Source organism: Trypanosoma cruzi, genomic scaffold (genome assembly GCF_000209065.1).
Source record: "Trypanosoma cruzi strain CL Brener 1047053516709 genomic scaffold, whole genome shotgun sequence".
Lineage (NCBI taxonomy): Eukaryota > Euglenozoa > Kinetoplastea > Trypanosomatida > Trypanosomatidae > Trypanosoma > Trypanosoma cruzi.
Genome location: NW_001849366.1, coordinates 31,534 through 45,799, shown reverse-complemented (window position 1 = coordinate 45,799; position 14,266 = coordinate 31,534). Strand labels below are relative to the sequence as shown.

The 14,266-nt window shown below is 51.8% G+C and overlaps 3 protein-coding genes across 3 annotated transcripts, besides 9 other annotated features; all 3 read left to right on the top strand.

Moving 5' to 3' along the window:
* Positions 1-3,045: part of a sequence feature (areas not merged during assembly with more than two copies in the genome that could not be assigned to a particular haplotype) that runs on past the window's edge.
* Positions 1,215-3,551, top strand: Tc00.1047053510307.220 (retrotransposon hot spot (RHS) protein, putative; the record flags this gene model as incomplete). Its single annotated transcript, XM_815089.1, has 1 exon — positions 1,215-3,551. The coding sequence occupies one exon, from the start codon at positions 1,215-1,217 to the stop codon at positions 3,549-3,551; it is 2,337 nt and encodes a 778-aa protein (XP_820182.1).
* Positions 3,046-3,241: a sequence feature (heterozygous, Esmeraldo-like haplotype).
* Positions 3,242-3,793: a sequence feature (areas merged during assembly that could not be assigned to a particular haplotype. This can correspond to areas where the two haplotypes were merged or to regions with more than two copies in the genome that were merged during assembly.).
* Positions 3,794-4,219: a sequence feature (heterozygous, non-Esmeraldo-like haplotype).
* Positions 4,220-7,747: a sequence feature (areas not merged during assembly with more than two copies in the genome that could not be assigned to a particular haplotype).
* On the top strand, positions 7,185-9,131 carry Tc00.1047053510307.210 (trans-sialidase, putative; the record flags this gene model as incomplete). The annotated part of the gene is made up of 1 exon (XM_815088.1): positions 7,185-9,131. One exon carries the CDS (start codon positions 7,185-7,187, stop codon positions 9,129-9,131), a length of 1,947 nt encoding a protein of 648 aa, XP_820181.1.
* Positions 7,748-8,706: a sequence feature (heterozygous, non-Esmeraldo-like haplotype).
* Positions 8,707-14,266: part of a sequence feature (areas not merged during assembly with more than two copies in the genome that could not be assigned to a particular haplotype) that runs on past the window's edge.
* Positions 10,238-11,683: a mobile genetic element.
* Positions 12,017-13,054, top strand: Tc00.1047053510307.200 (hypothetical protein, conserved; the record flags this gene model as incomplete). Its single annotated transcript, XM_815087.1, has 1 exon — positions 12,017-13,054. One exon carries the CDS (start codon positions 12,017-12,019, stop codon positions 13,052-13,054), a length of 1,038 nt encoding a protein of 345 aa, XP_820180.1.
* Positions 13,114-13,142: a sequence feature (AT_rich).

Here is a 14,266-nt window from a genome sequence, read left to right as displayed (position 1 = left end):
AGTGGAAGTTCTCTTTTTTTTTTGTGTCTGCTGCTGTGGGTGTGGGTGCGTTTGCGCCGGATTTGTCGGCACGATGGCCGCAGCGTGTGGCTGTCACTCTGTTCTCTCGGGAAATATGCTGCCACGTTTTCACGTGAGTGTTGTTTCGGAGACAATGTGCCGACGGCTGTGCGGTTGCCGAATGGAGGGAGAGGAGTGGAGGGAATTGCGTGAGCGCAGCGGTCAAGAGTCGCGTTGGGCGTCCCGCCGCGGAGGGCATTGCCCACCCAACCCAGCACCGCTCCTGTCGGGCACCCTCTCACTATGCAGCGTCGTAGTCGACGCCAGCAGCACGCAGCAAGGCAGCGGATGCCGCACCGCCACGAGTGAGAGCGGAGGGGAAATGTCAGCTGTTGCGTTCCGAGGAGGCACACCATGTGGCACAGCGGCGTGCCCAAAACCTCATCGCGGAGTCCGCGCACGACACCGGGCACTGGCCGCGGAGTGTTTGCGTCATGGAGGACACTGCGGCTGAGTCTCTCTTCCCTCCAGGTGGAAGGACGCCTGAGTTTCCTTTTTTCCCACTCAGGCGGATGGCTGCGCGACGGCGCCACAACAAAATGAGGCAGCCGTTTTCACCGTGGAGGAGCAATATCTGAAGGGTTACGCATTGGGAATATGAATGGCGAATGCAATGAGAAAGGGAGCGTTATGGTTCTTTTGTGCTGTGCGAATTGCGGGAATATTTCATAAGACATGCAATTTTTATTTGTTCTGCGTGAGAGGCTGCCGTGATGCATCGCTGTTGTGGCGTGTGTGATCTGTGATCCCTGCGTGTGGCCGCTGCTTTACCGAATCCCCTTCCCACTTTTGTATGTTTGCGTGTGTCAGGGACGATATGCGCGCATGTATTATTGTGTAGTGTGTGCGGTGACGGCGGCGCCACACGGATGTGAGACCGTAGTGAGCGGAATGCGTGGGCGAACCCTCCGCGCCCACCACGTTGCTGTTATTGTTGGCACCCACCAACACTGTGCTGGGTGGATGGCACCCACTTGCCGTCGTTGCGGTGGCCCTCGTGCATTTGATGTGCATCAAACACCGTGTGGATGACTCTCTTGTTGTGGCTGTCAGTCATGCCTGTGCCTATTGTCTCTTACTCTTATTTCTTTTTTTTTGATTAGTGGTCAGTGTTCGGCTTTAACTCAATCCAACCAAGAAAGCAAGGAGAAACAATGTCTGGGAGGCCCGAGACAGTGCACGGTGGCAATGGGGAGGGCCCCGCGCCCACTGTGCCGCAAGGAAATGGTCGGAGGAGGGCGAGGCCGGTGCTTGAGGGTGGCACGGATCAACCCGCTGCGACTCGCGGAAGAGTGGATGAGGTGCGGCGACCACAGTGGACTCTTGACAGTCGTGTGGAAGATGTGCTGCTGGAGGCAACGGCTCCCAACACCAACATGAAGCTGAATGATTTTCTTACGATGGTATTGGACGGAGAGGGCGTTGTGGACACGAATAGGAATGTTTTGCTGAAGGAGTTTTTCAAGGATCCCACGAGGTATATCCGCGATGAGGGAATATTGAACGAAATACACGCATCAGGTCATTACAAGTGCGTCAGGAATGATCTAAGGAATAAAGTGGTTTTTGATGAAGATGTACGCAAGCTTGAGGAGAATGGTGTAAATACCCTAATCGGCTGGCTAGAAGCTGCTGCGGGGGTAAAAGAAATTGTTCATGGTACCACTAAACAGTTTTTGGATGCATTCCTTGAGGAGGTGAGGAACCCAACGACGACGGGCGCACCGGAGAAACTGGAGGGATACTACGAGTCTGTGTGCAATGCGAGGTGGCATCATGTGGTGGAAGTTCCTGGCGGCGAGGGGACGGGAATGGAAGTGAAGGAGGGGAAACCACCACAGCAATGGACTTACAAGAAAGTTGGCAACACCCTCGAAAAGGATGACGGTGCGCAGCAATCCGGTGCAGAGCGTCTCAGGCTGATGGTGCTTACCTCGGACAAGGCATGGCCGTGCACGTGGAATCGGAAGGGGGTGGAATCCCTTCGTGACTGCTACGTGAACTACGAGGTGGAGCGAGCGTGGCAGATCGTCAAGGGCGATCTCACCGAGTGGTTCAGTCCTCACCCTGGGGCCTACTTTGAGCCCAAGCGGCATGTGTTGATTGGGACGCCCGGGATCGGAAAGTCGATGGCTGCCGGCTCGTACCTCCTCTACCAGCTGCTGCACTACGATGTGAAACGACTCCCAATGGTTGTTTACCTTATTGCGGATCGAACATTCCTGTTTGACAAGACCAGCAGGACGGTGTCGAAGTACATGGGCGAGTCCAGTAATGCGTCTTTTGTGAGGAGTCTGTCTGACCGTGGGATGAAGGGGTATATTATTTACGATTTGGCAGAGCCGGATGATGCACCGTCTGGTAATTTGCCTCCCAGGGGATGGGGCATGGTTTTGGTGTCACCCCCACTCGAGAGGAACTACAAAGAGTGGGTGAAGCGGAGCGGTGCCACAGAAATGGTTATGAATTGCCCTGGTGAAAGCGATGTGAAGGCGATGTGCGTTTGGATGAGGCGCCATCAGCCCGTGCGGGAGCAAGCGGAGTACTGGAAGGTGGTGAAGAGCCAAATGGATGAAGTGGGACCTATTCCACGTTATGTCTTTGACGAGCGAAAGTATGATAATTGGGTTCAACGGTGTCACAAGACCGTCGATGAGGCGACCTCTTTTGTAATCTTGCAATACACTGGTTTGGGACGTGGTGTATCCTGGGATTGTAAGAAGGTGCTCTACTGGCTTGCGAGGGTTGTCCGAGTACGAAGTGAAGAGTTTGGTTATGAATTTTTTTTCAATTTACCGGTGTCTGCTCACCTCGGAAATAAAACATTATTCAAGTCGGCGAAGTTAATGCAACAGCTTGATTTTAATTTTCTCATGTCGGGGCTGACGGATTATCTCATATCAGAAAATTTTGGAAGGTGCACCGTGTTTGCATTTTTGAATGGATCTTTTGTGCGTGCAATAGAACGCAGGCTGAGGGAGCTGAGGCCATCACCACAACGTCAGTCCCACCGCTGTGCGCTGGCGGTGTACTCACAGGAGCGCTCCACCAGGCACCATGTCTTACCGCCACTGGAACACGTTTCTGAGAGGATTGATGTGGAGTGCGGGGTGCTGTACGTAACGGAGGTGGAAAACTTTCCGCTGGTGGACGGCTTTTTCTTTTTGGAGTCACGACGGAAGACGCTGGTTGGGCTGCGGATGACTACGGCGGGTGGGCACCACACCACAGCCAGCACTGTGAGACGGTTCACTGAGTGCCTGGCGGCATATTTTAATGGTTGGGAGGAGTTATCCCGAGACATGTCGTGGGAGATTATTTACGTGCAGCACGCAGACAGCACGCCGTTGAATGACTGGCAGGGATGTGATGTTGTCAATTCCAATGATGTGAGCACGAAGGAAAAAAAAAAAATTGCGGCGTTCTGGAACGAAAAGGTACGCCAGTACCAAGTGTCAATATCATCCGAAGACGCCCCAAGAAGGCATTAGTATTGAGGAGTAATCAAAGGAATAAATAGGAAAACAAATTAGGGAATTGTGGGGGTAGTTTGAGTTCTGGTAAAAAAACATTGCGGGTTGTTTCATACATGTGGATTTCTGTGTGTGCATACGAGGCATAGTAGGGAAATTGCTCTGTTATGAGAGAATGATTATGGCTGGCGGTGATGAAGTATGACTACGTTGTTTATTTCTTCTTATTTTTTTTGTTCTAAGGCCCATCATTAAACGAAGCATCTTTAAGGGATGTACGAAAAATTAGTTCTATTGGGGAGGCAGTGCGCTCCGTGTGACTGCTTGGAGTGGAGCGCCGTATTCAATTGAGGGTGGAATGGCTTCCTTGTGCCTGCGTCATCGTTGCTTCCCCTTGCGGTTTCATGCTTGACTGCCTCATCGCGGCGCCAGGGCTCAGCACCCCGTATTGTCGGGGAGGCCGGGAGCCAGCAATGTTTCCCTCACGGGATCGTTGTTGGCGCAGGGCTGACGGCATCGACCAGCGTCCGGACCAGCCGCGTTGTGCCAAAGCAAATTGCAGTACTTTGAGGTCCGGGGGCACGCGTTGCCGCAGCACGGGCCATGTAATTGAAAAAACACGAGGGAGGACAACAGAGGCACAACCGTGCGTGCTGCAGCAATTCGGCACTGATGCTCTTTTACTTTTTCGGCTCTGGAAACTGAGAGTGTGCGCCCTGCGCCTGTTGCCTGCACTCTCATGGCCACGTTTTGAATGGAGCGTGTTGTTGTTTCTCTGAAGCGGGCTCCGTGTCAACGCGACAGGGGAACACGGTTGGCGGTGGCAGGAGTCCTTCCCGGAACGGCACCAGAGTGCCGGGTTCCCGGAGTCGGTCGCTCGCCGAGTTGGGGACGGCTCTCAGGGATTGTCCCGAGGCTGCTTCTCAATGCCGTTGTTGTTGTTGACGGCAAATCGCTGATGGGAGAGCGAGAGATAGTGTGCTGTCGTGTGATTTTACACAATGGGCACTCGTTGGAGCGATGCATGTGTGTTTGCCTCACAGATGTGGTGTTTTGGATCCCTATTTCACGCTATTCGGTGCCGCAGAAGTGGACGAAGAAGTGATGCATTTACGAGCTGCACGGGCGTGGTGGACACGGTTACACGAGCCTGTGGAGGATCCGAGCAAATCAAAGTGTACTGTGCGGTTTGGGTCTACAAGGAAGGAAGAAACAGTGGGCGGCTGAGGGGAGTTGCAGTGCACGCGGCTGCAGAAGATGACATGCGTTGCTGAGTTCCCGTTGACCGTCACTTTGGGGGCTTTTTCTCGGGGCCGTGAATCCTTTCTAATTTATTTGGAGGTGCTTGATGACGCCAGTTGTGGAGGGCGTTTTCCTCCATACGAGGATGGCGCACGGGGGACAAGGAAGAAGGAGAGCGACGCCTCGCCAAAAGAGTGGCTGCTGGAACGTTGACGAGACTCGGGATTGTTTGCACGGCCAGCTGCTTGCCCTCGGCAGGATGTTCCTTGAGGCGTTCATTGGCGCGGGAGTGAGACGCACGCACGGGCAGGCACCGCAACAACCGTCTCATTACTTCTCCGTTGCACAAATGAGACGACGCACATCAGGCGTAGCAGGTGACGTCCACTGCGAGCCCTCCCGCCGCCTCTTCTGTTTCACACCTTGGCATTTTCTGCGCTGTGAAAACTGCTCCCATTGGCCGTCTTCTGTGACACGAGAGCCGCCTGTATTCCTCTTCATCGCATGAAAGAGTCGTGAGGAGGGGTTGGAAGGTGCGTTGAGGAGCCGTGTGGTCTCTGCGAGCATGTTCTCTGTTTTTCTGAGGTGTTGAATTTTGGTTTGCCGAAACGCCAATTGAGTGCCTGCGTTGGAGGCAAACATGAATGAGAGGCAAACGTGATTGTGGAGGTGAAGGAGGGCCACGCCATTGGGAGGAGGAAGAGTGAATGGGTGGGTGGGTGGTGTCTGTGGCCCATATGTGGTGCCCGACCGGCGCTTCACGTTGTTTGGTGCTATTATCATTTGCATCCACAAAGAATGGCTTTGGGTGCTGCTTTTCCCAACTCTCTTACTGTGTATGTGTGGGCATGGCTCTTCTTCCGTGCTGTGCATTTGCGGCGTAAGCTGTCGATGGTCTGTGTGAAATATGTGATGATTTGCGGCATTTTGTTGGATTGTGCTTTGATGTTTGCCGCGGGGTGACAGCCAGATTGGAGTCGTTGCTTTTTCTTTACTGTGATCACGTGCGGTGTTTAGGGGAGGCCTCTCGGGGAAGCGCCAGTCGACATTCTTGTGAAGCCCAGGCATGATGCCACACTGCTTATTGGCGTGGAATGAGTTGAGGGTTTGCATATAAGCTCCTGTGCATTTTTGCCGTGGTGCTCCTCATGCATGGCCCATGGCGACGACTGGCTGAGAATCTTCAATGGGCTTTTTGTTGAGTCGAGGGGCGCATAGTGTCTTGTCTGCTGATTGAGTGTCCGGGCGTCACGGATGATGCATGGGGCAGGCAGAATCTCGTGCATGGCGGAAGGAGGAAACAAAGGGCTGATTGTTTGATTGTTACTGACGAGTCCTGCCTCACTGCTTGGAGGGGGCTGTCGTTGACTGGGGCAACTTGTTTTGTGTGTCCAGACACTGCTTGCGCCGATTGGCGTTGCGCCGTGTTGGTGTGTGCGGCACCGTCATGCGGGGCAGCTGCGTGGCGTTTACGGACTGTGTGCCTGTGAGCTGATGAACGTGGCGGGAGGCGTGTCTGAGGGGAATCCGCGAAAGAAGGAGTGGCATGCGTTTGGCGGTGCTGCTGTGCGATGTGCGAGGGAGGAAGAAACACAATTGCTTTCTGACATGTCGGTGGGTGTTCCACGACCACCGATGAGTTCTCAGGGAGGGGGAAAGGAGGGAGGGAGACGGAGACTGTGCGCACCCGCTGCGGCGTGTGGTGCGACAGGATGCGATTGCCATTGTGAAGGATGTGACGGCCGTCATGCGTGCAGCAGAGCGTTACCTGCATCTTTGTTTCTGCAGAGCTTGCAGGTGCTGCGAGGAGGTGCAGGCAACCTCTCATCATTGGGCTGCTGAGGCCGTTTTTACTTTTTGCTCAGCGGGAGAAGCAACTCTTCCTGCAAGTGGTGTGCTTTTCTGCATCGATACACCTAAACGGGTTGTCACGCCGCCGTGTCGTTGCAGTGCCACTCTTGTGTCCTTCACTTCACACGTGGCCCTTTCTCATTTTTCTTTTTTGCAGGACCGTGGCCTTCGGTCCCCCATTGGGAGACTGCTCACATTTTGAAATTATTTATTTATGCTTTTGAGGGGTGCTGTGAATAATGGCTGCGGGGACGGTGATGTTGTGGTTTGCTGTGAGTGGTGGCGGTGTGTACTGCTGTTGTACTGTCTTTTTGCCGCTGTCGTTGTCCTTTTCACTTATTGAAAACACACACGCTAGGAAATCAGGCGTGAATCGCTACTGTGAAATTCGAAGTCTCTGAAAGGACCAACAACAGCACGCACACCGCCCTCACACATATTTATATGCAGTTACGTGTTGCTGCTGTCAATGCACCCCGCACAAACAACCGTCACCGCGTGACCGGATACAGTTGAAGGAGGAGGGAAGGAGGAGAGAGTGAGCCGCAGAGGCCCAACATGTCCCGGCATGTGCTTACTTTTGCGGTGCTGCTCCTCCTTGTTGTGATGTGCTGCGGCAGTGGAGGTGCACACGCTGTGGAGAGCAAGCCAGGGGGTGTGCAGCTGCCGCAATGGGTCGATCTATTTGTGCCGAATAAGACGCAGGTGTTGCCAAAAGATGGGACTGGTGAGACTGGAGTGAAGGAAGCATTTGCCGCACCTTCTCTCGTCCGTGCTGGTGGGGTAATGATTGCATTTGCTGAGGGCTTCCTCGAATATAACGGCCATCACGAGAAATTATTTGGGACTCGTTATTCCGACATTGTGGCTGGGTACATCAAGGCTGCGGAGACGTGGCCGTCCATTGTCGCTGAGATCGCCAAGAAGGAATGGAGCGCACACACCGTGCTTGACAGTAGGAATGGCAATAATCGTTTGCGCGTTTTTTGTCGGCCCGCATCCATTGCAGGGGACAATAAGGTGTTTCCACTTGCGGGAATCTGTGAAGAGAAGTACGACAATGATGATGAGGAAAGGGCGGCGGGTGACTCAGCTATTCAACTGGTTGTTGGTGTGGCCACGCAGCCCAAGGACGGCGAGCCGAGTGGAATGATCAACTGGGAAGAATCCAAATATTTCTTGCAACAGATCTCCAAACACACTCAAGGCCACATGAAGGATTTTGTGACTGCTGGTGGCTCAGGCATTGTGATGCAGAATGGCACGCTTGTTTTTTCCCTGAGTGCGAGGAACGGGAAAAATCAGCCTTTCTTCATGATCAATTATTCGACGGACAAAGGCAACAACTGGGTGTTCCCAGAGGGCATTTTTTCTGTGGAATGCCTTGGCCCCCGCATCACCGAATGGGAGAATGGACAGATTCTCATGATTGTTCATTATGTGGATGCCCAGAGTGTGTTCGAGTCGCGTGACATGGGGACAACGTGGAAGAATGCTGCCAGAACACTCTCAGGCGTGTGGGTCATTTCACACTCAGGATTCCGTTGGGACGAAAGTTTGCGTGTGGGAGACCTCATCGCTGCGACCATTGGGGGAAGGAAGGTCATGCTGTACATTCAGAGAGGGTACGTCTTGAGGGAGAAAAAGGACAAGGCGCTCTACCTTTGGGTCACGGACAATAGCCGCACGTTCCATGTTGGGCCGCTTTTTGCGGAGAATGCTATGGGTGAGACGCTTGCCAACGCCCTGCTGTACTCGGATGGTGCGTTGCACCTTTCACGAGAGGGTATTGTGGGAACGCGCCGGGGCATATCCCTTGCCCGCCAGACGGAGGAGCTGAAGACGATCAACTCCGTCCTCAGCACTTGGGCGCAGCTGGATGCCTCTTTCTCCGAGTCTTCCAGACCCACGGCGGGTCTGGTTGGATTCCTGTCCGACGCATCGTCCTGCGATGTCACGTGGATCGATGATTACCGTTGCGTGAATGCAATTGCGACAAAAGCAGCGAAGGCCAAAAATGGCTTTAATTTCACGGGGCCGGAGTCCGGGACAACATGGCCCGTGAACGGCCGGGAGGATAATAACCAGTACGGCTTTGTGAACTACGATTTCACTATTGTGGCAACGGTGATCGTCCACGAGGTTCCGAAGAAGAGTACTTTTCTTCTGGGTGCGGGTCTGGGGGACGGTGCCGGCAAGAAGATCATTGGGCTGTCGTACAGCATGAATAAAAAGTGGGAGACAGTGTTTGACGGCACAAAGGCAGCACAGGACAGCACGTGGGAGCCGGGGAAAGAACACCAGGTGGCGCTCATGCTGCAGGACGGCAACAAGGGCTGCATGTACGTGGATGGTGAGATTGTGGGGAGCCCAGAGAATATAACGACACTTGAGACGCAGGGGTTTGAAATCACACATTTCTACTTTGGGATGCGAGGGGGACATCAACAGCAGCGTGACGATGACGAACGTCTTTCTGTACAGCCGCCCACTGAGCGTTGGTGAACTAAAACTGGTCAGGAAAAGCGACGCCAAAAAAGGTAAAGGTGACGGCTCCATGCGGGGGGGCGTCTCTCGGGTGCTTCTGTGCGGCATTTTGGCCCTTTACTGAGAAATCGCAACAAGGAATTCCTGCCACCAGCGGGAACATATGCGTCTGGCCACGCACTCTTTTAAATAATTGTCACTTTTTGTGGACACTTTGTTTTAAACGTTTTATTTTACTTTGCGCCCTTCTTGCTGTGCAGGGCTTTTTCTCCATGTGGAAGCATGCTCTTCCTCTGGGGACTGCACCGCGGGGTTTTTGTTTGTTTTATTCCTTTCTTTTGTGTTGTGTTCCTCCGACAATTACGGGATTCACTCAGTGCTCTTTCTCTTTTTAGTGATCAGAGGCGAGCTCGGCACTGTGTGCCACGCCGATGGCGCCGGCTAATAAAAGAGAGAATGGAATGGGGACACGAAACCGCGCCGGGTGTCCCAGTGGAATATAAATAATGTGTGGGCACCGGGGGTTTGGACGACTGGAAGGAGTGCAACGTATTTTCTTATTTTTTATCTGCAGGCGAGACATGCGCACCGATTTGGAAGTCACGCACCAACGTGCAGTTTTTTTTTTTGTTTTTGAGTGAATGCATAATGGAAGACGGATTTATCTTTTTTAAATTTTACTTTTCAGCATTTGTCCCGCGGCTTGCCACAGCGTGGGCAGCTGTGCAGTGTTGCGTTTCACCAGTCATCCTGTTTGTTTGTTTTCTGGCACTCCTGTGTGGTTTTATTTGCCCCTAAATGCCTTGCTTTTTTTTTGTGACTGTGGGTAAGAACTTAAAGACAATTACACGATATATGTATTGCAGTGTACTCCAGCAATGGGGTCCGTACCCTTTCGCGGTGCTGGGGCTTTGGTTGCATATAGGAACTCCGCAGCAGGGCGTTGCTGCGAGCACGACGGAGACCAAGGTGACTTCACCCCTCGAGAAGGTTCCACGCCATGCCCGGTGTGGGGAGGTGAGGCGGTCTGCCTGCAGACTGTCGGACAGAACTGCACGACCGTTTCGCAGCGGTCACTCCGTTGATATCACCCGTTGCGGTGACGTTCACAAGAACCATGGCCCGAGGAGGATGGCTACATCAATATTTGGCAGCTTAACATTGCAGGCCTCTCGTCCGTGAAAAATATTGCATTTGCTGCGCGACTGGAGCAGCGTCCACCTGACATCGTTCTTCTCCAGGAAACAAGTAACCGTGGTGACGTAGCGACGAAATTATCTGGCCATAATGACTACCTTCAGGCCCGCACTGGGCGCGGTGGTGGCGTTGCCATTCTGGTGCGCCACTCTCCACCGTGCGAGCGCCTGTCGCTCCCTGGCACTGACCTTCTGGAGACCATTGCTGTCCGTGTATTTCCGCCAGGCCGTCCCAGCATTTGCGTGGCGAATCTCTATAAACCTCCCACAACAATTGGTCAATAATCCGCATCTATCAATATCGTTTGTCGCTTGGGCCCGAAGCGATTATCGCGGGTGACCTGAATTTACATCGTGAACTCTGGGACAGTCATATATACCATCAACGACTGGAGGAGAGAACTTCGCCGCTATTTTAATCGATATGAATTTTGGGCTGGCAAATGACCCAGCGCAGGCAACACGGATCACACATCGTAATGCCTCGTCCCCTGACGTGACTGCGTATTGCGCCCTACGCATCTCCCACTGGACATTCGCCCCTTACATGAACTCGGACCACTGCTTAATGTCTTACTCGGTGGAGATGGATGATGGCACTCCACGAATAGCAAACACGCTGCCTTGACGGACGAAAGCCACCTTTGCCCTGCGTAAAGCGGGTTGGCCTGCTTTTACATCGTTGTGTGAAACCCTCCTTGCCACCGCGTCCACATGGTTGGATCTTCGCGGAGGCATCTTACGAGCAGCTGAGCGCCATATCCCGCGCGGCAGCCGTGACAGCTCCAAAAAAGATATGGACACACGAAATGGAACAAGCCGAGTCCGCCGCCGAAGCAGCACACAAAGCACACACATTGCCTCACCAGGAGACAGCCTGCTTTGAGCCGAATGTACCCGAAAAAAGGAGGAACGAAATCAAGCCTTACGCCGTTGCTTCGCTGTGCTGTTGGAAGCCCGCGCGAAAAGACTTGGAGCCTCACCCAGCCCAGGCTGGCGATATCTTCATGGCATGGCGGCGCCGCATCCTCATCCTCTGGAATCGGTTGTGCTCCGAACTGATCTTCGGACCGCGTCTGCCCTCTGCCTCGGCAACAGGCGAATCTGCTTGTCCGTCATTTTGTGCGGCTTTTACGTGCCACGTTACCTTATGCTGCTGCCGCTGCTCGCCGCACTTCTTTGGTTCCTGGTGGCTGGGAAATGGATCGACCTCTCACGCCGTATGAACTTGACGTGGCCATCTGCGACTCTTTGCTTGGCTCAGCCTCTGGCCCCGACGACATGTTGAATGAATTCCTGCACTGTCTCGGGCCCGTTGCGCGTGGCACTCTTAGAAATATGATCCACAACTCCTTTGCAAATGGCAGCCTGCCTGAAGACTCCATGAGCGGAAGTGACGACGGGGAATTTTCTTCACCGTTTCAGGCAGATATTTCTTGGTTGCCATTGTCTTTCATGGTAAAAAAAGAGTGATGGTGAGGACTCACTGGGCCGTGATTTAAGGTGCTGCACATGACGGTAGAGGCAATTTTTGTGAAACGAAACAACACCAAAAAGCAACAACAATGTTTTCCCTTTGTTTTTTCTTTCTGTCTCTCTCTCTCCCTATATATTTAGTGTGTCTGCGGCTTAGCTTCCTTCATATGGTTGGCCTTATCATTACTGTTACGGATTTCCCTTACGTGTGATATTATTATATGTATTTGTATGCACATATTCTTTTTTACGTCTGTTAATAAATGCAGTAGAAATAAAGCATGGCATATTTCGATCAGGCTATCAGTATTAGGCGAATGGACGTCTGATAGCTCAATACAGAAGTGCGAAATATGTGAGGTCGAATTTAATTTCGGGTGCAGGCGTCATCATTGTCGGTACTTTGGCGGTATTTTCTGTGCGTCATGCTCGAGCTTTTTTGTTAAATTACAAAAGCTTCATGTAAATAAACGACGACGGGTGTGCCGCAAATGTTTTGAATTTCTCTCAAAGGCACCGCAAGCTACAAATCCGTCCTGTGCTAGTGTTCAGAGCCACCATAAAGAGTTGAACAGTGTGAATGCTTGTAATTGCGAGTCCGATTGTTTGACTACTGAATCCGCCCAGGCAACAACTGTTGTCTCTTGGACGCCACGAAGAGGAGAAGATCGAAATACCGCAGGTACATTTCCCGACGAGGAGAATGCTGACGATACTGATTTGGATGATGACGACGACGATGTTTCTGCAGCTGTTGCAGGTGTATACTCCTCTATGGATGATGGCCAACACACCGGTAGCCTCGCCTTTCTTGCTGCACCGCAAGACAACCCTCGGTATTCAGAGGGCTCTGACGTAATTCATGTTCTTATTTACGTATCAGCCACGAGGTGCCAGGTGATTTTAGTTACGGTGAGTGATGGGGAAACCGTGTTGATGCTCGCTAAGCGTTTGGTGGATGTGCACTTCAGGTTGGACAGTGGATCTCTCAAGTTGATTAGAACGGCTGCGAGAGAGATTTTGCTGCAAAAACTGAGGTTTTCAAGTGAATCCATTGTTATAGAGAATGAGGCTAATGCGAGTGATGTGGCATCTCATTGTAAACACTTGGTTTTTTTGACTCTGTCTGTTTCCGAGCCGCAACATGCGCACGATGATGACCCTATTGAGGGTTTTTTTCGTAGCGGACTCTGCAGTGAAAATAAGGACGATATGATATGTTATTTGTTGCCTTTTTATTTTTACCTTCACGTGCTTGTGTTTTTGTAATTTCCGTGTGTGTTATTTGTTGGTGTTTTTTTTTCTTTTGTCTCCGGCACAATTTGCAGAAAAAAAAATATAAATAAAAATAAATAAACGCTCACGAAATCGGCAAGAAAAAAATGACCCTCATTTAGCTGCCGTCTTTTTTTCTTTTTTTTGGTTTTAAAAGAATTTTTTTTGTTAAAAAACTGTGAGTTTTCCCTCGTCTGCGTTCTCGCACTCACGGCGAAACAAAAGGAGGTGGAAAAACTTATGAATTTTTGTCCTTCCAATTGAAATGCCAGTCCGCCCTCCTGTGGAATACGTGAGTGCTCGGTCTTGCAATCCGCAGTGTTCAAAACATCTCATATTTATTGATTTGCAGCGTTTTTAGTTGTTTTTTTTAGAAACTTTTTGAAACGAATGTGCGAGTCGTGGGGGCAAATTTTGATGGTGCTGCGCGGGAAGGTGGCGGCTGCAGTTTCTTTCTGTCGTCCCACCCGCCTCCTTCATTGCGCCTCACGCGGTGCAGGGGAGTCCGGCGGCTAAAAGGGGCACTAAATTAAGGCTGCAGCTTTGCTACTTTACGACGAGTTTGGCTATTGTCGATTTATTTGTCTGATGGCTTTTGTTGCGTGTTTATGAGTGCTGGATAATTTTTCTTTGGAGCGCGTTGATGCAGAGCGATGTGTGATTAAATTGTCTTCTCCCATTTTGTTGTGTTTTCCTCCTCTCACATTTCTGAGGATAAGACGTCAACGACCTCATCTAAGCACATGTTCATTTCTTGTTTCTTTTTTTTTCTTCCTTTTACGTTTGAAGAAAATGGACGTTTCCGCTTTTCTGAAGGAGTTTAAGAGGGCGAGGAAGGAATCTGGCGGCAGCGTTCCTTTTGGTGGCGAGGAGAGCGCGGGTGCCGCAGGTATAACAAACGCATTTTCACAAAACGCAACATCAAGCGGACGGATTTTATCTCCGGATGACTCGGGGGAAAGTGAGCAGAGCATCAGCGATCGTGAAGGCGAAGATGCGCCGCCTTCATATCTCTGAGAAGCAAGAGGCAACGGTGTGATGCATTTTGGCGGCGCACGCAAGAGGGAGGTTTGGGCCGTACACGCGTGTCTTTTACGGAGATAAAAACGTACCGGACGAATCAGTGTCTAAAGACGGACAGCAGCATCCCCAATGCGACAGTTCGGAGGGCAACTCACTCCATTCCTTTACGAGTAGCAGCCAAGA